The sequence below is a fragment of the Hemiscyllium ocellatum genome, chromosome 39 (assembly GCF_020745735.1).
Source record: "Hemiscyllium ocellatum isolate sHemOce1 chromosome 39, sHemOce1.pat.X.cur, whole genome shotgun sequence".
Taxonomy (NCBI): domain Eukaryota; kingdom Metazoa; phylum Chordata; class Chondrichthyes; order Orectolobiformes; family Hemiscylliidae; genus Hemiscyllium; species Hemiscyllium ocellatum.
Genome location: NC_083439.1, coordinates 23,412,076 through 23,437,254, shown reverse-complemented (window position 1 = coordinate 23,437,254; position 25,179 = coordinate 23,412,076). Strand labels below are relative to the sequence as shown.

The following is a 25,179-nucleotide window of genomic DNA, read 5'->3' as shown; positions in this document are numbered from 1 at the left end:
ATTAAGAATCAGCTAAATATGGAGCTCAATATGAACCTGAAGTGTCTCCAGTTTCAAACTGGACGTCACCTCATTGCTGCCTCTTCCAAAAGCAGTGCCAGTCTTCCTCAGGCTTTTTTTTAAAGGTGGCAGGCAAATACAGGAGAAAATCTCATGGTGTGGCATCACTGCCTTTGAATCAAAAGCTCTGGGTTCAACTTACATTCCAAACAGGGTAATTATTAATGTTTAAATCCTTCTGATATGCCCCTGTGGTAGGTGGTGAGAGCAGGACAGTCTCCTGGTTAGCAATATTGGATTGGGGTTGGCCCTCCAGCTACAGTCTTTGGCCACAGGCTGGTAAGCTGTTCCAGTAAAACCTGGCCCACTTCCCGCTCCTCCAACCGCCACCAAGACAGAACCCCACTGGTTCTCACCTACCACCCCACCAACCTCCGTATACAGCGTATCATCCGCCGTCATTTCCGCCACCTCCAAACGGACCCCACCACCAGGGATATATTTCCCTCCCCTCCCCTATCAGCGTTCCGCAAAGACCACTCCCTTCGTGACTCCCTCATCAGGTCCACACCCCCCACCAACCCAACCTCCACTCCCGGCACCTTCCCCTGCAACCGCAGGAAATGTAAAAATTGCGCCCACACCTCCTCCCTCACTTCCCTCCAAGGCCCCAAGGGATCCTTCCATATCCGCCACAAGTTCACCTGTACCTCCACACACATCATCTATTGCATCCGCTGTACCCGATGTGGCCTCCTCTACATTGGGGAGATGGGCCGCTTACTTGCGGAATGCTTCAGAGAACACCTCAGGGACACCTGGACCAACCAACCCAACCACCCCGTGGCTCAACACTTTAACTCTCCCTCCCACTCCACCGAGGACATGCAGGTCCTTGGACTCCTCCACCGGCAAAACATAACAACACGACGGTTGGAGGAAGAACGCCTCATCTTCCGCCTGGGAACCCTCCAACCACAAGGGATGAACTCAGATTTCTCCAGTTTCCTCATTTCCCCTCCCCCCACCTTGTCTCAGTCGGTTCCCTCAACTCAGCACCGCCCTCCTAACCTGCAATCTTCTTCCTAACCTCTCCGCCCCCACCCCACTCCGGCCTATCACCCTCACCTTGACCTCCTTCCACCTATCACATCTCCATCGCCCCTCCCCCAAGTCCCTCCTCCCTACCTTTTATCTTAACCTGCCTGCCACCCTCTCCTCATTCCTGATGAAGGGCTTATGGCCGAAACGTCGAATTTCCTATTCCTTGGATGCTGCCTGACCTGCTGTGCTTTAACCAGCAACACATTTTCAACTGTGATCTCCAGCATCTGCAGACCTCATTTTTTACCCATGGATGTGCTTTGTCTGTCTTGTCTGCCATTCGGTAATAGAAGCAGCAGGACCCAGGGTGGAGGACTGGTAGGTGGTTTTTTGCTCTATCCAGACTTTTGAAAACTGCTGTATTCGGAATAAATTTAAGTATACGACACATGGCCTCTTCCCCTCTGTCAGGCCTTCTCTCCCCCTATCCTCAAAACCAGAGGAGAGAGTGATTGTGACTCATTTTTCCTGAAGATTCAACATCACTGTCAATACAGATAGTTGCTATGAAGTTATTTTAATCATGCTTGTGGATAATCTACATGATTGTGTTGAATACTTTTTATTTCAAAAATGTATTTATATACATGCATCTATACATAGTTTGGTTCTGCATATGAAGGAACAAACAAACGCTGGAGTTTGACTCTATCCAACAAACTAACCACAGGCATTTCTTACTTATGCAAGACTATAGTTACATATATTTGAGACATTGGGAAGGTCCAACAACTGAACAAACCCACATTAAACTTCAGCAGAAGGACCTCAGACAGTGATCTTACCCAACTGTGCTTTGACAGCACCTGTCCAAGCTTTATTGTGTCCCTAGTCCTGCACCATGGAATGTACCAGTCTACAACACTTGGTCAGGGTCAATTTTTTGCTCTGGGAAACCAACAAGTTTCAAGCAGATCAAAGAACATCTTTCACCAAGTCAATGGTCCTCCAGGAGCAGTCTATGTTAGTCTTGAATACAGTGTAGACATGGATGAGGCAGTTGGGTGCCTTATCAATAAATATTGTCCCAAAGGTCAAGGCACATGGTTCAACCCACAGTCTCAATGAGGTTTAACGTTTCTGCTTTTACAAAATGGCAAAGTTGATCATTTAAGCTAGACCTTGAAGACAAGCAGGCTAGTGCACTTTGGGGTTTTGGTTATTATTTATCCCTCAATCAACATCATAAAGAGCAATGTTCTGGTCATGATCACATTAGCGGTTGTGGGACCTTGGTACACCCAAATCAGCAACTGTGTTTTCTAGTCTTCGAAAAAAAAAATTCAGTGTAAGATGCTTTGGAACATCTTGCAGACAGGAAAGGCGCTATGGAACCCAAGTCCCTCTGATTAGATGAAGCTTGTTGCTCAGTGAATGGAAGTCAGAAAATAAGCCAAATTGATGTACTTTGGCGGTACAGTTCAATCAGAATTTATTCCGCATTGTGGGTTGTAGCAATCCTTGTTCATTTTAAAATTGTGTCAAATTAAAAACCATTCCATTTTATCTGGAATCATTTAAAAGAAAACTAAAAGACAATTACCAGCTCACTTCAGTTGAATATAAACTCCTGTGAAAAGAAACTGACTAAGCAAGACTGTGCTGATCACACGTGTGCATGCGTTCATAGGTTTCCAGATTGGCTTCCATGGTAATGACCTATCACAGCAGGATCTCTAGTTGTTGTTATGGAAATCATTATGAGCCAATCAGAAAATTAATTCTATGCAACCTCAATAAATTGTCATGCCTACTGAATAAAGTAAATACATGGGTTCAAATCATCTGGAAACAGAAACATGTATATTAAAAAAAACAAATTGGTGGGGGTGAACATTGTATTGAGAGCACACTGTGTGCAGTCCATAGGATTTCTCACCATCAGCGGGAGGAGTGAGAACACATATTTAAAAACAATAATGACTGTGTGCATCACTGTGCAAAATTAATCTTCATCCTGTTAAAGAGGCACAGCGACTTACACGTTGCAAATTTCCAGAGCTTAATGTCTACATCCAGCTTCTGTTACTCATTCCTGCATAAAATTACTCTCCTATTGTGCTATTCAGAATCGTGGATCGTCTTTTCTTGCTCATATATTGTTTGAAGGAATCTGCAGTGCACAATGAATAGCTGACTCCATGCTTCAACCCTCAGAACATGCATCGTCTGCTTCTTTTGTTTTGTCCTTTTTTCCCTAATGATGACCCTGTTTCTCCTTATTTTTGTTGATGTCTTACGTATTTGAGAATTAGTTTCTACTTTAAACACACAAAGATTTTTCCATACTTGCTTTCAAAATGCCATAAGAAATAGGGACAGGAGTAAACCATTCAGTCCCTTAACATTGCCTTGCTATTCTACAGGATATGGCAAGTTTACCACTGTCCTCAACTCTTCCTTTGTACAAGCTATTCACGGATTTTTGAAATAATGAGTTGAAGGTTACCTCCTTTTTAAATATTTTGATGATATACCCTCTATAACTCCCTGGGATACTGAACTCCAGACATTTACTCTCCTCAGAGAAGAAATCCCTTCACAACTCAGTTTTAAATGAGGGTTCCCTTATTCTGTAACTAGCTCCTAGCTCAAGATACCCCACTCGTGGAAACTTCTTAACATTTACCTTGTCAAACCCCTCAGAATCTTGTATGTTTCAAAAACATCCCTCATTTTTCTGAACTCCAAATAAAAGCCTAACCTACTTATCTGCTCTTGTTAAGTCAACCCCTTTATCTGAGAAATCTGCCAAGCAAATCACTTTTGAACTGTCTCCAGTGCCAAAATATTCCCCCTCAAATACAGGAACTAAAACCGTACATAGTCCTCCAGGTCCAGCCTCACCAACACCCTGTACAATTGTAACGCGACTCCCTATTTTTAAGTTACAACTCCCTAGCAATAAAGACTAACATTCCACTTGTCTTGCTGCATGTTCAGTTTTTATGTTGCATGCACAAGAACACCCAAATCCCTCTGCATTGCATGTTTACGGAAATTCCATCCATTTTCATAAAGATCTGCTTTTGATTCTACTGACCAAATTGCATAATCACATATTTTCTCACATCAACCTCCTTCTGCTAAATGTTTGTCCAATCACTCGACCTATCTAGATCCTCTTGCAGATTTCTTAAATCTTCACACATGTCCCCTACCTAGTTTTGTATCATCCATTTGTAAATTTAGATACATTACACTCTGCCTCCTTCTCCAAGTCATTCGCATAGACAGTACATAAATGAGGCCCTACAATTGATCCTTGTGACAGTCCACTTGTTACATCTTTCCAACCTGAAAGACCCACTAATCCTAACTCTGGCTTCTGTATGTTAACTAATTCTCAATCCAGGCTAATACATTCCTCCCAATACCATCAATTCCGATCTTGTGCATTAACCTTTTATGTGGCACCTTATTGAATGCTCTGGAAATCCAAATCTCCCAGGTTTATCAACTCTAATCTTTATATTTGAAGGAACTTGAGCAAATTTATCAAACATGATTATCCTTTCACTAAACAATGTTGTCTCTGTTTGATTATGTTAAGGTTTTCTAAATGTACTGCAATTTTATGCCTAATAATGAACTTTGTAATTGTTCCAATGACAATTGTTTGGCTAACTGGCCTATAGTTTCCTGCTTTCTGTCTCCCTCTGTTAATGGTGTTGCATTAATACTTCCAATCCTAGCCATCGCATATTTGGTTGAGGATGATAAAGACTTGCAAATACTTGTTTGTAATAGAGAAGTTGGATATTGCTGAAAAGACATTTTATCAAAGCTTTTTGTCTTGCACTCATTTGGATCATTTTCATGAATACCTATTCAAGTAGAAAACCAACATTAATACAATGATTGTAGACATGGTCATGAAATTTGTTGACAGCAAGCACTCCCAAACAATATTGAAATGATGGCCAGTAACCTGTTTTCTCTTTCATCCTGAACAGGAGAGTAGGGATAATAGGCAGGTTTCTCTGTTTACTCTTTATAGAGAGAAAATATATCCTCAGGTTAGGGGATCGAGGATTGGGCATAGCCTGAAACTCAGAGCCAGGTTAAGCAGTGAAGCCAGGAAACACTTGTACATGCAAGAAGTACAAGGTCAGCACTTCCTTCTGCAAATGGCAATTTGTGTGACTTCAATTTAAATCTAAGATTGTTCAATTGTTAATCCAAAGGTATTATGGGATATCAGGCAAAGGAGAGTACAAAGAGTCTGTTTGCAAATGATCTCAGAGTGGCAGAACAAGCTCCAGTGGCTACCTGACCTACTCCTCTTTCAATACTGGCTGTGAATTTGCTCATGGCCTTTCAGATTTAACAGAGGTTTATCAAGTTCCACAGTAGCATTCATGAGTAGATTTTCCACAGGTTTTAATGTCTTCCCCAGAGGCTTTTTAAACCATTCTATTCTCTTTGCTGCTGTGTGTTAGTATTGTTTCCCCTTTAATGCATCAGGATAAGGAGGCTTTTCTGAAATTTCTACTGGATTTATCATTGACTATCTTATCTAGAGTCCCCTAGCTTTCAGCTCCCCTACACACACAGAAACATCTCGTTGGCTACCCTATCAAACCTTTCCATAATTTGAAAAGGCCTCAATTAGGTGAGCACTTCTAATTTTTCTAGAGATAAGAGTTCCAGTCTGTTCTGACAGAGAACAGGAAAGGGAGTTAGAAATCATAACATAATTAGTTACACTGCCAGAACAGTTAAGAAAAATCCAAGTGGAAACCAGTACTACTGGACTGGAAAAGACCAACTCATTTAGGGAGAGGATTTGGTTGCGAAGGGAAGGGGAAAGGGATCGGGACTAGATTAATGTAAAAGTTGACAGATGAATTATGAGATGGCAATGGACTAAAATATCCAAACTAGGCCAAAAGCCAGAGTTCCGGCAATTAAGGAAGAGATTAGTTACAACGAAAATGTCTAAGGAGATGTCCTAAAAATTAAAACCAACAAAAGAAATTCAGGAGAAGTACCACAATCAAAGAGAAGAAGCAAAATAGAGTGATTAAATTTATGTCTGAGAGAGTCATCAAAAAAAACTTCCAGCTAGCAGAGAGAGTAATAGAAAGGAACTGTTAAGGGCTTAATCAGACGGAGAGTTCATGAACTGCCAGACTCGAATAGTCTACAGTTCCAGAACGTCTATTGGAGGCTGTGCAAGACAGAGGATTTGGTGTGAACTAGCTAAAAGTGGTTAAACAATTGTCAGTTTTGTTCTAATTTTTTGGTCAAGATTTCTAATTGGCTTGTTGAAGCTCAAGTGAACCGATGTCAACAGGCATTTGTGTGAATAGACCACTAGCTTCAGTGATTGGTTGTAGATGGACACTATACCAAGGAAGCATAGAGTATAAACATTACATCACTGTAGGTAAAGGGCAAAAATTAAGCCAATAAGCCTTGTCAGATGAATAGAAAAACTATTGAAGGTCATTAAGTTTACTAATGGATATTTGAACATATATCAGCCTACAGATATATAGTCAGGGAACATTATCCATTTTTGATGGACTGGATGTCATTTATTTAAGTCTTTAAAAACCACCAATACACAACAGCTTTGGACATAGAAATAATGGGAAAATGATAGTGATAAATCTAAGAGATTAGGACTAAAAGGATTTTCTTAAATTGATGAACTATACCTAATGACATTTCCCAAAGAATCTCTAGTTTTCCACCTGTATGATTCAGATATAAGATGACAAAATTACTCTAAGATCTGCTGCTAGGAGCACATTAAAGGTAATGCGCTGTGAAAACGGTCATGGAAGATTGCATAGCAAAATGAGGAGTGTGGGAAGATCTGTGGTGGATAAGCACAATAGGTTTTGAGAATATTAATTCTAGGTTGTTCTATTCCTACCAGATTCATTCCACAACTCGATCAGCTGTATGTCGTGTCCAATATTTCTCTTGTTTGTATGATCTCTCAGCATGTCCCTGTTAACTTAGCTCACGTCAGTTCCACCATTTAATCTGTTGCTTTCCACTTCAACACACTACATTCATGCCTACCTCTGTGTGGTGTACCTTTTTGAAATTCTGCTCAATCACAATGTCTTTTATTTCTGTGAAAGGCAATCTCAAAGTATTGATTCATCAGTTTCCACCTTATTTAGATTCCCTATAGTGTGGAAACAGGTCCTTTGGCCCAACCAGTCCACACCAACCCTCCGAAGAGTAACCCACCCAGACCCATTTCCCTCTGACTAATGCACCAAACACTACGGGCAATTTACCATGGCCAATTCACCTGACCTGCACATCTTTGGACTGTGGGAGGAAGCCTACATAGAACAAGGAGAACATGCAAACTCCACACAGACGGTCGCCCAAGGCTAGAATCAAAACTGGGATCCTGTGCTGTGAGGCAGCAGTGCTAACCACTGTACCACACCGTCAGATGTTGACTGACTTGCTGCGTGTGTGCCCAATGTCTGCAGAACTGATTATACCACTTTCTTTTGCAATTCAGCCAAGCAGTCATAATGACCACAATGATGAAAACATTATTGATTGTACTTGTAATTGGAAGAATAAATTCTGTCCTCTCCATTTTAAAGGTAATTGCCTGTCAATCTTGTGGAGGGTGGGGGCGCTGTAGTTGTGAAGATTTTGAAAGAGGTCTTCAAAAGTAGGGGATGTTTTTCATCACAGTCGAAATTGCCTTGCGCACTTAAATGGGAGGAGAAAGTGAGGTCTGCAGATGCTGGAGTATCAGAGCTGAAAATGTGTTGCTGGAAAAGCGCAGCAGGTCAGGCAGCATCCAAGGAACAGGAAATTCGATGTTTCGGGCATAAGCCCTTCATCAGGAATCCCTGATGAAGGGCTTATGCTCGAAACGTCGAATTTCCTGTTCCTTGGATGCTGCCTGACCTGCTGCGCTTTTCCAGCAACACATTTTCAGCTCTTGCGCATTTAAATCCCAAACATGACAAACAGAATTACCAATACCTTTTCATGCATTTTTGAATGAATTGTGGCATTTTTTTTCCCAATGGAGAAAATACCTGTAATACAGATCAACATAAATAAAACAGATAAAACAGGCTTGATCAATGCATTAAAACATTCTTACTTTACACCATAATACCTAATAGTGAAATTTAAAGGTGGCAAAATATTTTATCATTACAGTTCAGATTGTTCCAGACTTCTTAGCAGGCTTCCCTTCATAGTCATCAATATCCAAGTTGTGTATATTTTAGGTTTACCAAAACTATATCAGTGGAAAAAAAAATGCACAGACAGTAATTCAGTTATGTCATGGTCCCTACAGTGGAGTTCTGATCTCAGAAGAGGTGCACATGCATTTGATCAGCGTCTTTTGGACTTCTGGAAAGGCCAGACAAAAATGTTGTGATGTTGGGAAGGCAAAGAAAAAGATTGTTTTTCGCTGAGAAAATAAATGTTTCCTAACTCACATCATACCTACGTTCAGAGAGGAAAATCTGGCCCAAAGTGTTCAGAAATTTAATATCTTTATGTAACACCTTTAATATCCAATATCTCTAGGTTGATACATTTTGATCACGACCTTATGGAGTGGAAGAGTTGGCTATTTTCCTGCATGGGAAAGCTTAGTGGTTAGCACTACTTCCTCATAGCACCAGGGACCCAGGTTCAATTCCACCCTCTGGCGACTGTGTGGAGTTTGCACATTCTCCCTGTATCTGTGTGGGGTTCCTCTGGGTGCTCTGATTTCCTCCCACAGTCCAAAGATGTGTAGTTTGGCCATGGGAAATGCAGGGACAAGTTAAAGAGTGTCTGGGTGGGATGCTCTTCAGAGGGTCAGTGTGGACGAGATGGGCTGAATGGCCTGCTTCCACACTGTAGGTATTCTATGAATATTTCAGTTCTCATTTTTTATATTGTCACACCAGAGTATCCTAGCAAGTTTGCAAATAAAATTGTCTCAACATATTTAAAATAAAGTGGACTCCAAAATTGCAATCATTTTCCTACTACTGTCTTAAGTGGTTTGATGTAGGATATGAGGTGACAGTGGTGGATGATTACTTTTTCTGGTTAGTGATTTGGTAAAGATGAGATACACATTTGAGCTTTGCCCTCCTGGTTTCAGGGAATGCTAGAGGCTTATTGCACAGAGTCACAGTTAAGCCCAGTCATTTTCTTCCCCAAGCCTATTACTTGGTTAGTAGCTTTATAAGGAAAATCTCCAAAGTCAATAATTAATATAGGTCAGATCTCTGCCAGATGATAATTGAATTGACTGTACAGTTTGTAAATCCAGAAAGAATAAACTACCAATCCTGGGTTCTATAGTGTCTTAAAATTCCTGATAATGTAGCGAACAGCTGAAAAAAGAGGAATATGGAGGTGATATCATCTCTTTGATAAAGGAAACGTGTCATTGATGTTTGGATTAAGCTGTCACTTCAGACAGGGACAGTGGTGATGGCATAGTGTGTCCTGAGTGAATGAAGAGATGTTGAATAAAATTTGGTGACGTGAAAAAGATCATCAAGATAAATCATTTTGAATAAGAACTGTACAGCAGATCAGCTTAGAAGCGTGAAGTTGCTTTGTCCACAGGTGGATAATGAGTGGAACTGGGAAAAGCACAGTAGGTCATGCAGCATCAGAGAAGGAGAACCAGTGTTTCCGGTCAGAACCTTTCATCAGGTTTTGACCTGAAACGTCGACTCCTCTTCCCCTCTGATGCTGCTTGACCTATTGTGCTTTTTCCAGTTCCACTCTTTATCCACTCTGACTCTCCAGTATCTGCTGTTCTCACTGTCTACAGGTCACAAAGACGGCACACACTTACACGATACAATAGAGTAAATGAAACAAGAAGATTGGTTTAGCATTTGTAGAAAAAAGTTCATATAAGCAATGAAAACCCGCAACATTTCTTTTTGCATAGATGGAACTACAAATCAGTTATAAAAATTGGAGAAGGTTCCCTAATTTTTCATTTCTTTTTAAACATATGTTGCCTGATAGATCTAATGAAACAATGTGAATACCCACATGCTAATTAGTTCTAAAGATCTGGCTGTTGTTCAAGTATTAGTATAGGTCACTTTATGGGAGATCCAATCCTTGATTTAGCTCTGAAGTGCAAATACTCATCCATACCCTTTTGCTTGATACATTGAAGTAAGAAGTTGCCCAAGTTAAATGCATCCATGGATGGAAACGTATCTCTTCTTGAAAATAGCACAGCCTCTTCTGAACCCAACATGATGCCAGGTGAAACGAGAAAAGACTTGCCTGAAACACTCACTCCCCTTAAAGACTCCTCTACCATCGAACCGTTGGTACACAAAACACTGAAGAATGTGTTTAATATGATGCTGCCTTACTTCAACAGCTTCGCTACTGGCACATCGCAAGCAAATCGAAAGTAAAATACATTAAAGTACATTGGGTACTTGCATGACAGAAACCCACTAAATACTATATAGTGTTTTGGAACTTTGGAGAAAAAGGCAAAACAACAGCATTTCTAAAAGGGAGAGGGACAGACAAAAGCAGCACATGGTGAGGTCTGTGCAGGAGAGAGTGAGAGAGAGAGAGAGAGAGAGAGAGAGAGAGAGAGTGAGAGAAAAGAGAGAGACCCACACTGTTAACTAACAGCACAGTGAACCTGCACCTGTACAAGGAGGACAGGTTGTGCCTGAATTGGAAGGGGTCTAATATACTGGCAAGGAGATTTTGCTTGAACTGCCTTTGCTGTTTGAATTCATGTATAACTGGACATCAGAGTGCATTTGGGAAAATTAACAAACACTGAAATTCACAACTAATCTTGGAGGAACCTGTTTGGGAAAGGTCACAGCACAGAAAGAAAGAAGTAAATATTTTTAAGTGTGACCTTACAGAAGGTCTGCAGTGCTGAGTTGAGTGGGTTCTTTCTTGATTAAGTGTTTTATTGAGATATCTCTTGATTAAACTTAAAAATATAAGCCATAAGTATTAAGTTAGCCTGGAGCAGTGTTTTGTAGAGGAATAAAACAGTGCTATTTTCTGGGTCAATAGATTTGAAGCAGCAAAAAATGGCCCTTAGTAGAGTGATATGCACTTGTTGGATGTGGGAGTTTAGGAAGAGTTTACATGTTACTGAGGATCATTTCTGCAATAAATGCCATTGGTTGCAAATCCTATCAGGTCGAATGGATCGGTCAGAGAGACAGTTAGAGGCAATGACGAATTTACAAGACCAAGGGGATGTGATGGATGGCAGTTATAGGAAGGGAGAAAAGTTGCAGATACAGTCACATAGATCGGTTAACTCGAGGAAAGGTAAGAGAGTTAGGCAGGTAATGCAGGAGTCTCCCGTGGCTATCCCCATTTCAGACAAGTATGCTGTTTTGGAAAATGTAGGGGGTGATGGATTCTCAGGGGAACGTAGTACAAACAGCCAGGTTTCTGGTATCGAGATTGGCTCTAATGCAATGAGGGGTATGTCGGATTCCAAGAGATCAGTTGTGATAGGGGACTCTTTAGTCCGAGGCACAGATAAACGTTTCTGTGGCCAGCAGCGAAAAATCAGAATGGTGTGTTGCCTCCCTGGTGCCAGGATCAATGATGTCTCAGAGAAGGTGCAGAGTGTTCTCAAGGGGGAAGAGGGCCAGAGATCATTGTACATATTGGAACAAACAACAGAAGAATGCAAAAGGATGAGATTCTGAAAGGAGGAGAGAGAGTGTTAGGCAGGAATTTTAAAAGATCCTCGAAGTAGTAATATCTCATTACTCCCAGTGCTGCGAACTAGTGAGGGTGGGAGTAGGAGTATAGAGCAGATGAATGTGTGGCTGAAGAGCTGGTGTATGGAAGAAGGATTCACATTTTTGGATCATTGAAATCTGTTCTGAGGTAGATGTGACCTGTACAAGGAGGACAGGTTGCGCCTGAATTGGAAGGGGTCTAATATACTGGCAAGGAGATTTTGCTTGAACTGTTCAGGAGGATTTAAACTTGTAAGGTGGGGTGTGGGACTGAGGAAAGGGATCAATCTGAGACTGGTTCAGTTGAGAAAAGAATCGAGTCAAACACAGGGCAGGCTGGGACAAAGCAGAGAATGAGGTGGGATTGATAAATTAAACTGCATGTATTTCAATGAAAGTGGCCTAACAGAGAAGGCAGATGAACTTTCAAAAGTGATTGGGAGCAGATGTTTGCATGCAAAGGGACAGCTAGAAAATGGTAAGCCTTCAGAAATGAGATAACAAGAGTCCAGAGACAGTATATTCCGGTTAGGGTGAAAGGAAAGTCTGGGTAGGAATACTGGATGACTAAAGAAATTGAGGGTTTGGTAAAGAAAAAGAAGGAAGCAAATATCAGATATAGACAAGATAGATCAAATGAATCCTTAGAAGAGTATAAAGGCAGTAGGAGTATACTTGAGGGCAATCAGGAGGGCAAAAAGGGGACATGAGATAGCTTTGGAGACAGAAGGATAATTAAGGAGAGAATAGTACCCCTCAACGATCAGCAAGGCGGCCTTTGTGCAGAACCATAGGAGATGGGGGGGGATACTAAAAGAGTATTTTGCATCAGTATTTACTGTCGAAAAGGACATGGAAGATATAGAGTGTAGGGAAATAGATGGTGACATCTTGAAAAACGTCCATATTACAGAGCAGGAAGTGCTGGAGGTCTTGAAACACATAAAAGTGGATAAATCCCGAGGATGTGATCAGGTGTATCCTTGAACTGTGTGGGAAGCTAGAGAAGTGATTGCTGGGCCCCTTGCTGAGATATTTGTATCATTGTTAGTCACAAGTGAAGTGTTTCAGGGTTGGCGGTTGACTAATGTGGTGCTATTGTTTAAGAAAGGTGGTAAGGACAAGCCAGGGAATTACAGACTAGTGAGCCTGACGTCGGTGGTGAGCAAGTTGCTGAAGGGAATCCTGAGGAGCAGGATGTATATGTATTTGGAAAGGCAAGGACTGATTATGGATAGTCAACATAGCTTTGTGTTTGGGAAATCATGTCTCACAAACATGACTGAGTTTTTTGAAGAACCAACAAAGAAGATTGATGAGGGCAGAACAGTAGATGTGATCTATATGGACTTCAGTAAGGCATTCGACAAGGTTCCCCATGGGAGACTGATTAGCAAGGTTAGATCTCATGGAATACAAGGAGAACTAGCCATTTGGATACAGAACTGGCTCAAAGGTAGAAGACAGAGGGTGGTGGAGGGTTGTTTTTCAGCTTAGAGACCTGTAACCAGTGGAATGCCACAAGGATCAGTGCTGGGTCCACTACTTTTCATCATTGATATAAATAATTTGAACGTGAACATAAGAGGTACAGTTAGTACGTTTTGCAAATGACACCAAAATTGGAGGTGCAGTGGACAGCAAAAAAGGTTACCTCGGATTACAACTGAATCTTGATCAGATAGGCCAATGGGCTAAGAAGTGGCAGATGGAGTTTGATTTGGGTAAATGTGAGGTTCTGCATTTTGGGAAAGCAAATCTTAGCAGGACTTATACACTTAATGGTAAGGTCCTAGGGAGTGTTGCTGAACAAAGAGACCTTGGAGGGCAGGTTCATAGTTCCTTGAGAGTGAAGTTGCAGGTGGATAGGATAGTGAAGAAGGCGTTTGGTATGCTTTCCTTTCTTGGTCAGAGTACTGAGTACAGGAGTTGGGAGGTCATGTTCTGTACAGCCGCAACATTGGTTCGGCCACTTTTGGAATATTGCGTGCAATTCTGGTCTCCTTCCTCTTGGTAGGATGTTGTGAAACTTGAATGAGTTCAGAAAAGATTTACAAGGATGTTGCCAGGGTTGGAAGATTTGACCTATCGGGAGAAGTTGAATAGGCTGGGGCTATTTTCCCTGGAGAGTCAGAGACTGAGACTATAAAATCATGAGGGGCATGGTTAGGACAAATAGACAAAGTGTCTTCCCTGTAGTGGGGGAGTCCAGAACTAGAAGACATAGGTTTAGGGTGAGAGGAGAAAAAGATATAAAAGAGACCTAAGGGGCAACTTTTTCACACAGAGGGTGGTACATGTCTGGAATGAGCTGCTAGAGGAAGTGGTGGAGGCTAGTACCATTGCAACATTTAAAAGGTATCTGGATTGGTATATGAATAGGAAGGGTTTGGAGGAATATGGGTTGGGTGCTGGCAGGTGGGACTAGATTGAGTTGGGATATCTGGTTGGCATGAATGAGTTTGAGCAAAGGGTCTGTTTCCATGATGTACATCTCTATGACTAATTAAAACAGGCAGAATTGCAGACACTGATGTCACAAAATACTTTACAGCCAATTAAGCACTCGAAGATATGTCACAGGTTAGTATCGAAAACAGCAATTTGCACACTGCAAGTTTTCAGAAAACATTAAAATGTAGTTAGCTATCTCTCACTTAATCCCATATTTCCTCCTCTTGATTTTGCTTTGTCTGATAAGAAATTGAATTAAATTCTAATCTTCATGGCTCAATGAGGATCATTCTATCCAATTAAGGAGTTTCACATTGCTCATTTTGCTCACACATATTCTAGATGATCTAGAGGATAACACCAGACCATTTTGGAATTCAATTGAAAGTTCCACTGCAAAAGTTGGAAGGAAGCTTGTGTGCAAGTACAAGTCAAATAAATAGCTAGCATCCTTCATCCGTAGGAGGGTCACTCAACTCGAAAAATTAACCGATTTCTCTTCAGATGCTGCCACACCTGCTGAGCTTTTCCAGCAATTTCTGCTTTTGTTTCTGATTTACAGCAGCTGCAGTTATAGCAGTCTATTTATTCTATCCATGCTTATGTTTTTATAAACCTCTATAAAGTCACCACTCAGTCTCTGATGATCCAGGGAAAAGAGCCCCAGCCTACTCATCCTCTCCCTATTGCTCAAATCCTCCAGCCCTGGCAACATCCACGTGAATCTTTTCTGAACCCTTTCAAGTTTCACAACGTACTTCCAATAGACAGGAGACCAGAACTACATGCAATATTCCAGAAGTTCTTTTGATTTTTATCCTACTGCTGATGGTCACAAACTCTGGGCCCACCAATTTTAGCATGTGGTAATATTATTGAAGTGTTCATTAATCATATCCAATATTACACATATTTTGGAGTATTTAGAGTGTCAGTGATGTTTAGTAACTGGATTTTTAAAAAATGATAGATTAAGGTGGGAAAAAAAACCATTAGTAAGGAACACGGGAAATTGTTGAAACATTTCAATTATTCAGCAATTCTTCCAATTGCTCACAAAGTTAGGGATCTGGTACATTTCACCAGGCTCCGAATTCAGCAAGGAATCCTCTTTGGGCCAGGTGAAAATTCAGTTGCAGTCACACTGCTTGCTGTCGTTCAGTTTTGTTTATGAAAGTTGCTTTAAAACAATAAACCAGTTCTGGACAGAAATCATAAATTTTCACAGTTGTTTCAGGTAGTCCCAATTAAACTCAAACCTGTTCCAGTTAAATCTGCTCGAAAAGGCTTTCGGTGGGGCTCTTTTGGTGAAGTGGGTGTGTCCTTGCCCATGGAGCAGGGGTGGCTGAGTTCAAGTCCCACCTACTCTAGAAGTGAACATCTCTGAACAGATTAATTTAAAAGATAAAGTACAGTCCCATGGATTTTGTTTGTAAAAAGAAAATGGCTTTCAATAAACTTTCCCGGGGCCCTCTTGTGGTGCAACGGTAGTGTCCCTGCCCCTGGACCAAGCAACCCAGGTTCGGGTCCCACTTGCTCCAGGTGTGTAATAATATCTCTGAACAGGTTGGTTAGAAAAATAGGTCAAACTTTTCCCAAGTGTTCAACTAGATAAAGGAAGAGTTCATTTGCACACCAACTGGAAAGGTTTGAGGTCGGATTGATATTTAGCTGAGCCAAGTTATGTAATAATTAGGCTTTAGTGCTTCTTGATAAACCATGAGATTGTTGAAGAAAATTTCACTCGCATTTGCTATCCAATTATTTTTGATAGGTGTCTCAAGTGGATATCAGCTAAGAACGTGTTGCAGCCAGTAGGCATTACATGAACAACAGGCACTCAAGTCAAGTACATGGGACACTTGTGGAACAGCATCTTTTTTTTCCCTTGGAAGTAGTGTTCTTCAGGCCATAAGATCAGAAAGTACAGGAGCAAAATGAAGCCACTTGGCCCATCAAATATGCTCTGCCATTCAATCATGGCTAATATTTTTCTCAAGCACATTTACTGTTTCATACATCGCACACATTTAAGTACAATATCCTCAGTCATGCACTGACCGCCCACCTTCTCATTAGTTGGCCACTTATCCACTGCGGCTGAAGTTAGATTCCTTAGCTCCCCCCTTCCCCAGTACTGGTGCCAGTGTTTCATGAAGATAACATTGCAAAGAAAAGATTTTAATTTAAACTGAGTTGATGCTAAAAGTGCACAGGATTTAGGTCCCAGAGAAGATAATCACTTGAAACTGTTAATGAGTTTGACTAGCTTGAATTGTTTTGCAGAAGTTTTTTTTAAAAAACTTTAAATGCATGACAATATATTTTTTATGGAAAATCTTTATTTAAACTGTGCAATCGTTCAAAATTCAGACTATTTTACAACAGTTTTAAAACATTTTGGCTTTTAGACTAGTTATATTTTTGGCATGACTTCGCAAAATTACAGATCAGGCACCTGAATTCTAGGCAGCATTCACCGTAATGCTATTATAAAATAGGAAAACACAGTTTCTCAGGAAAAGTAGTTAAAGACATAAATGAGGTACATTCACAAATCAAGGCAAATGTTCATTCTCCTACAGCAATGGATTCAAAGTGGAGCTGATCCCCTGAGACAAATAAAATTTGATATAATCCAGGTCCACCATCCAGTAGCAGGATTACAAACACTGCCTTTACAAGACAATTGGCAACTGAAGATAGAAGGTTCAGAACACCTGAGATACATCATTAGACTGTACCTTCCACTTCTTCCCTTTAGTTCACATCTTAACATTATGATCTAAATCAAAACAAAAACTAACATATTATTGTTCTCATCACAAAGAAAAAATACAAATAGCAATACAAAAGGAGTTTTGTTTTTCCGCCCTACCAGATCGATGTAATATGTCCTTAGGTGACATCCTTCAGTACTACATTAGTTACATAACAAATGGATGTAGTTACATGTCACCTAAGCACCCATTACAGTAGTCGCATAACTTTAACAAGTCAAAATGAAAATACAAATGCAGACAGTTTAACAAATTCCAGATTAATGAGTATCAACAAATAAGTGTGGCAGTAGTTTTTTTTTGTCTGTAATTAACACCTCAAATCTCACTCAGCAAAAACTCATCACCAGGCCAGCATATTTATCAGATTCTGCCTTTACTGAATTAATAGATAGGTTCTCAAGATTAGTGCTAACTTTTTCTAATCAGTTGGTGATGTCAGTAGCATCAGATTTATCAGAGACAAATCACCCTAATAAACCCAAAAAAAAGGTAGTTATACAAATTAATATGATCAGTCAAAAGCACTTTGTAACATTTAATGTTGCTGTAGATGCAGGCCAATGCAACAGAATTTATGGACAAGATGAAATTAAACAAGAGTTTTGTTTGTGAAAATTTCTATATCCTACATAGAGATTCAGTCTCAATTCGTATCTAACTATACAATATCTGAAACATTTGAAAAAAATGACAAAATATGCTGGTGGCTCTTAGCAGTCTAGTCTTGAAGTACTATACATTACATATCAAAGGTATTGCATTAAATGTCTTTCTACTGACTGGCTATTTCGTGATCTCCATCAAAAAGACCATCCAGAATATGGAAACTACAATGACCAAAAAGACTTTCAAATTGGAACCATAATATCAAGCCCTATTAATGACCAAAATGTGCACAACATTTTCTGGGGGAAAAAAAAAGTTACTGATAGCTAGGGTCATGCCATGGATTGTAGGAATGGGGTGGAAAGGGAACAGGCTTTGCTTTGTTTAATGCTCGATCAAACGCAAAGCTGGAAAGAAAAGTGGGTTGAGGGTGCATAAGGAATAGAGCAGTGGGCCAACATTTTAGATTTACTCTGATGAAAATGAATTAGAAATTCTCAACAGTAAATGGCATTATGAACACAAGGACAATGGGCTTTTAACTTCTTAAATATTATTCTGTAAAAAATGGACTTCAAAATTTCCAAAAGCACCATCAAAACCAAGAAATATAGATGTTTACTTGTAGTGTTCAGCAGAATGACACTTTCACCAATCATGCATTGAACCACATAGCACCTCACTAGAAATGAAGATAGAAGGAAGCTGATAAGGTTTTTAAAAAACTCAATGGCCATCAGGTTTATTCTGTATACTGCAACCTTAATGTATAAAGTACTTCAAAATGACTGCTGTACATAGTGAGAAGATGCTGGCTTTGACTGAGGATGTTTAACATGGACTTTTTTTGCTGCATTAAAATAAAACAAATAGTTAAACAACATCATTTAAAGAGAAGACCATCTATTTCTGAGTGAAGAGCTAAACTCCTACTTTTGATACAAAGGTGAATAAAAAGTAATCTTTGGTTTTTATGGGCAGCTGATCTAGCTGTATTTGACACTGAAAATATTAACACTATTTATTAAGGAGGAAGCAGTTTATTTACTCTCCTTTTTTTGTGGAACTCAACAAGAGACAGAACTTTCTTATTGCTCAACACTGGTTAACAGATTCTATTTAAAGCTATTATAAGGCCCTTTTCTTCCCCCACCTCCCTCATACTCCAGAACTGCCATTTTATAACACATATCTATAAGTAACCACTACAAACGTGACAACAAGCCACTGAAGCAGTCATCTTTATAAAAGATGGTTGTTATTTAACTGAATCGTGCAAGAAATTGCTGAGTGTTACAAGCAGCTGGAGTATTTCACTTTGGTTTGCGCAAGAGAAATTTGGTATTTCTTTAGAAGCAACATTTTTAAGTAAAACCTATGTTAATTAGGGGAAGAGAAAAAGTTTGCTTCCTTTTAAAATGCTAAACAATTAATGCCAGAAGCATCCAATAAAGCTTCAGTTATTGAGAAAAAGGGAATAATCTTGTATCCAGTGATATTAAACAATTTATTGCAATATTGAGGAGCAATATACATTTATAAATTACACTTGGAACTACAAGAAAATTCTCTTTCTCATTCATCAACTTGTGTAGGTTGGATGAAAAGTGACACAGTTCTTGGGTCTTGAATTCAGATACTGTATAGACACAGTGCCCTGTCAAGATATATTAAAAAAGGTCCAACAAGGAAAGTAAATCTTTGGATATAGACACACGTCATTTACCTATGCATACCGCCTTGATTCCTACTACTATAGGATGACACTAATTTGAAAGACAAGTGCTAAACTGACTATTACTCTAATTCTGATCTACACTATAAAGAGCAGAGTGCAGCTAACCAGAAGTAGTACTCAGTAGATAGTACTAAAGATCATTCAATGAGCCGATACAAGAAATAAACTCAAACATTAAATTCCTTTAGATTTGAATAGATTCGAATTTGCCTTTAACTAATTTTTGACATAAAAGTATTGGATATCTATTCAATATAATTCTATATTTTCTAGTAAAGGATGAACTATAATAGCCCTTGGCTGTTTACACATCAATACAGTTTCTTTCTCAAATCAGTTTTCCAATTAAGAGTGTAATATGATTAGAAAAATCAATTTCTATTCAAACACATACATGTCACTACTTTTGATTGATTAGTAACTATGAAATTCAAGAGATTTAATTGTAATTAAATGGCCTAAAGACATTGATGAGGGAAACAAAGTTTATGTACATTTTCTTTGGTAAGCTTGTTTTAAAATAAATTTGATATATCGGCGACACATTGGTGTGAACATTTACTGGCACATATTTCTAGTGATCTGTTCTAACTCTTAAAAGCTACACAGTAACTACTTCAAAATCAAAAAAAAAATCAAGATACCCTGTCAGTACACCACACGTTTCAGCGTGGCAGTTCAAATGTAATTATTTGATCCCTGAGGTTATATAAAGAATAACACTAAAATAGGTTTTTAAAAGAGGTAGTATCAAACAGGAGATGCAAGGTAAAGCTCATGAGAGTAGCAGCTTCTATTCTCTATGAAGATTTTTGGTATAATAAAGCTCTGTTTCATGCAAGCAATTCTAAAAACAGTGAGGCACCAAATGAGTGTCTTTGGATTGCAACTCTTCAACGAATTACTTAATATAATACCCTTAGGCTGAAGTTGTTTTTATTGGAAGATGAAAACACTCTCATCGGAATTGTAGAGTTCTGTTAACAAACAGGGATACACACAGTCATTGAACACCACTATACCCCAGTCCACAGACAACCAATTAAAACTTACCATTTTATTTTAATCATTGTAAAGTAACTCTGTCCCACAAGATCAGATAATAAATTAAAATTAAATTTGGGTTATATGAAGCAGCAGTACTAAAATAACTTAATCATAGGAAAAGAGATAATTCTGCTTATTGAAATTAAAAATCTTAATTAAATCAAATTATTGGATTATTTCTTGTGTACTTAAATACAATTCACATTTTCGTAACAACCAAGTGTCATAGGTTACCACTGTAGTTTGCTTTTGCCAGGTTATTGAAATAACTAAATCCATACACAACTGGGAAACAGAGTTACGTACTCCATATTATAACTATGGTATACTGACAGGGGTGGGGAGATAAAAATTTGCTTTTTTGTTTTCAAGCTCTAATTAGTTCAGATAATCAGTAGAACTGGTATAAATAAAGTTAGCTAGTGGAAGGAGTTCTTCATGTTTCTCCCTTTTAGTCTAGCAGCATCAATAAGTATTTCTAGCTTTTTTTTCTACTTATGGAGGTTTTCATGATTGTTTCAAGTCATCAGTTTGAATTTCCCTTGGAATAATAATTTCATTTATATAAAAAAAAATCAGTTTAATCTCTTAAAAAGGTGATATTCTTAGGAATCACCATGAAAAAAAAGGGAGGGAATTTTAAATTTATGTAAATGAATGCCACAATAAACTACAAAAGGTGTCCATAAATGATTAGAAAATAAATGTGAATGAATATACACATTATCTAGCCCAATGATCATCATGTGTGTACTGGAATGGACACACAACATGCAGTTACAAGAGTATCGAATATAATACATTAAATCAGAATTCAACAACGACAGTTGGGCCATGGAGAAGAGTCACTCAAATGCTATTGCTGTCTCCCTGCACTGTACTCTCCACTTGCTAGTATAGGAAGCATCTCAGTAATCATCCTCTTTTATCCTGGCCTGCTTCAATTTGGCTGTTGTACTTCCTAGCAGACAGTGAAACTGAAGTGTACTCAAACATTTGGACTCAGGTTGGATAAGAATTCATTCATTCTGCTTGTTCAGCATCACTTCATAGTTCAGATGCTTTTCAAAATTCACAAGGCAAGGTTACTCAGCACATGGATGTTATATGGCACAGATGTCTTATCTCTTCTGTTCCAAATCATTCAAATGAATGCATATCCTCTTCTCTCTGATCAAACATACTTTGCATTTTTCACAGCTCTCTGTAAATCTGTATTACATACAAACATAATATGATCACGTTTCACAGCAATTAAGTTTCATAAATTGGGACTGTAACTTAAATGGGACTCTCATTCAAACATATGACTGGATCCTGCTTTTACCTTATGTACAAAAATAATTGAAGCACAGGTGAATTAAGACAACTCCAGCTCAAAAAGGTGCTGCATTTGGGCCTCATTTAGAATGATACTTGTTCATGTAAACAGAGCTTTAGTTAAACACTCTCATGGCAATGTCCTTACAACCCCCAAATCACAGCAGAACATCAACAAACATTTCTTTCAGCAAAACGACATTTTTTTTTAAAGGAAGTATCAGCAATTAGATGATGGAATCAAATATCTGATAAATACTGGAGTTTACCATCAGGTACATTGAGGTAGATTTTTTAAGCAGAAAGCCTGAAATATTACTTCTGCTCCAGTGATATACCTTTTAAAATAAAATCAAAAGAAATGTAACGGTCCTTTTCACATTTTTGACATACAGACATTCATGGTGGGTAAAACAAAAAATGTAACATTCACAAAACAAAAGCATGTAACAACCAGGAGTGATTAAAAAACCCAGATTTCCATTCCAGAATGTTCTTTGGCTCACTGCACATTGTCCATAGTACAGATAAATTAGTCAAACTGGATCAGGTAACTCAAACTGGAAATTCGGTGTCAGCATTTTCATGAGTAGTTTTTGGAGAAGGCATTTGACGTACTTCAGGTGGTGCCAGCAGGTCTGAGGTAGAAGGAGAACCAAACAGGCATTGAGCTTCCTCTGAGGTAGACGTGACAGGAACCCTGGCTGTTTCTGCCTGAATAAATGGTCCCAAGAAGGCAGGTGTAGTACATGTGACAGAAGAAAGGTGAGCCATTTCCATTTCCTCTCTAGAATCATGTGAGTATCTGCCAGAATCTCCAGTTTCATGACTTCCGTCACTGTTATGAGAATATTCCGCATCGCCTGTAGTGCCAAACACCGCTTGCAACGATATCGGTGGAACGAGTATTGAGGCACCCGATTCTTCACAGATCAAGCCAGTCAGCTGGTAAGAACTCATGCCTCGCCCGTGTCTTCTTACTGGCTGCTAGTAAAAGAATTGCACCAGTTATACTGAGCAAGTATTTCCAACTCCTTTTGTATGACAGGCAGTATAAACTGATTTTACAAGGACTGTTGATACAGTGTTGTGGGGGCAATATATATGTACATCTAAATCTGAACATGTGCATTAGAAAACATTGTTTCAAAAGAAATGCAGGAGGCCAAAAGTCAAGTTTGCAGAGAGGGAAAGCACGTAACAAATTTAAAACAATTAGATGGTAAGAAGTGTGTATTGCACCAAGATGACTGATGCACCTTCACCTGCAGGCAGCTATTATTGGATTATTTATAACTTTTTCAACAGATACTTCATTTGGTGATTGAGAATAATCACCCCCAGAGTATACAAATACAGGATATTTGTTAAACCAGGAGAAGCATTTGATTCACAGCCAAATCTACTGAACTCAGATTGATTTTCATATGATGGTAAATTGTCAAGCTCATTAAGTTCAGAGTGTTTCAGCTAGCACCAGTAAACCCAATTGTTTGAACTGCAAGAACCACCAGCTGACATGCAAAGAGGATTAATTTCCATTTAAAAAGAATGTGTTTTCCATACCACAAATTACTAGACAAGATGTACAATGGAGAAACACCATTCAGGCTAACCGGTGCTAACATTCTACATGCATCTCTACCCCCGATAAACATGGCCTTCAATTCCTTTCCCTGTTGTGTCTACCTAAATTGATGCTTTTAAAAAGCTAGTCACTTCGAGAGAGTTTGGTTTCAAACTTCACCTGCTTTGGTTTATGCACCTTCACAGATTTCTTAGTTGACCCAAAAAACGACCATTTTTTCACCTTTTTGTTCACATGTGTAGAGCCGCGAATAATCATATCAGATCCACCCTGCGGATGTAATAGAATACATTCAGATGATATACTTTTTGCTCAATCATAGCTATTATAGAGAAGCAGTATCTTGAGTTACACTTACTTCTGTGGATCCAAGTTCCAGAAAGCATAGCTCTTCCAACCCATCTGACCAATAATAAAACTCATCAGTTTCAGCCACAAGATGGGAAGAACTTGAACTTCATGCTGACTGAACTTCTGTTCGTTTTAACAGCATGATGACATTCTGATAAAGGTTTCCCTGATTTTAATTTCTGCCCTATCCCAATATTTACATTCATTTTCTGGTGTGTAAACACAAGTATAGAGAGAATACCACAATTGGACCAGAGGAATAAATAACAAAATATTCCACCATTATAGAAGTGAAAAACACATGATGAAACAAAAGATAAACACATCTTCAAGGGTGAGAATTTAAGGTTGTAATTCAGATATTTGCTCTTAACTTGCTTCCCATCTCCCAAATTTAATGTGCCTATTTCCTTCTCTGTAGTTTGTTCTGCAAGTCACTTCCACTCCTTACATATAATTTGCCTCCCAGCCTTCTGATCTGTCCTTGCTAAAATGTCCACTTACTGCTACCCTAAGGCAGGCTTAAAGAATATTAGAGATGAGGAGAGCTCATTCTAGCCTCTTCTGATCTGAAGCTGGCATAAACAGCAAACCAGGAAAGTTCCAGGTCCAATCTCCAGTGCAGGCTGAATTAAGTTAACCTATATTACAAGGAGAAATAACTACACTTTGAAAGTATTTCCATAGACTTAAGTTACAGATTTATAAACAACACTATATAAACGAAAAGTAGACAACAGGAAACTGGACGAACACAGCAAGCCAGGCAGCATCAGGAGGTGGAGAAGTCAACATTTTGGATATTAAACCTTCTTCAGGCCATCTCCGATTTATCACCTTCGCCCAGACCTCCAATCGACCCATTGCATTCTCAGCTACCTTACCCCCAGCTCTCTCAGCTCCCTGGCCCACAAGCCTCATTCCTCATGAAGGGCTTTTGCCAGAAACGTCAATTCTCCTGCTCTTTGGATACTGCCCTTTTCCAGCACCATACTCTCAACTGAAATATGGTAGGGTGCCAGAAATGAATACTTTCATTGGTGTGTAGTGGCAATAATTATTGAGGCTATTGATAGATTCTTCAAATTCTGCTTCTAATTAAATCCAGTACCCATCTTCTCAACATAAATACATAAGCTATGGTTTACTATGATTTTGCTTCACCCAATGAGTTCACAGCAATGCAAAGGAGTCCCTGAATATCAAAAAGTAGTCCTGAAAATATCAAAACTCTAAAGTATCCCTGACGGGAATTCTACAATTTCCATTTCAGAGACTTTTTTTAAAAAAAGTAAGTTCTGATGACTGAGGAAACAGCTATAGATCAACACAAGGGTTTAACAATCCACTTAACAATATCAGATGACGCAGTTATAAATGGCAGTGATGGATGAGGAATGGATCTCAGGTCAGAAAGGAAATGCAAAAAACCTGGGTGACCACAGTCATAATTTAGGAAATGAAACA

General features: G+C 39.2%; 1 protein-coding gene across 1 annotated transcript in view; it reads right to left on the bottom strand.

The window, feature by feature from the left end:
- Window positions 1–22,236: 22,236 nt before the first annotated feature.
- The window catches only part of prtga (protogenin homolog a (Gallus gallus)), a 109,444-nt gene continuing 106,501 nt past the window's right edge, over window positions 22,237–25,179 (bottom strand). The window contains exons 19-20 of the mRNA XM_060852868.1: window positions 23,521–23,631; window positions 22,237–22,760 (exon numbers count right to left, since the gene is read on the bottom strand). Of these exons, the coding sequence (XP_060708851.1) occupies window positions 22,329–22,760; window positions 23,521–23,631 (543 nt within the window). The 3' untranslated portion in view covers window positions 22,237–22,328. The remainder of the gene's footprint in view (window positions 22,761–23,520; window positions 23,632–25,179) is intronic.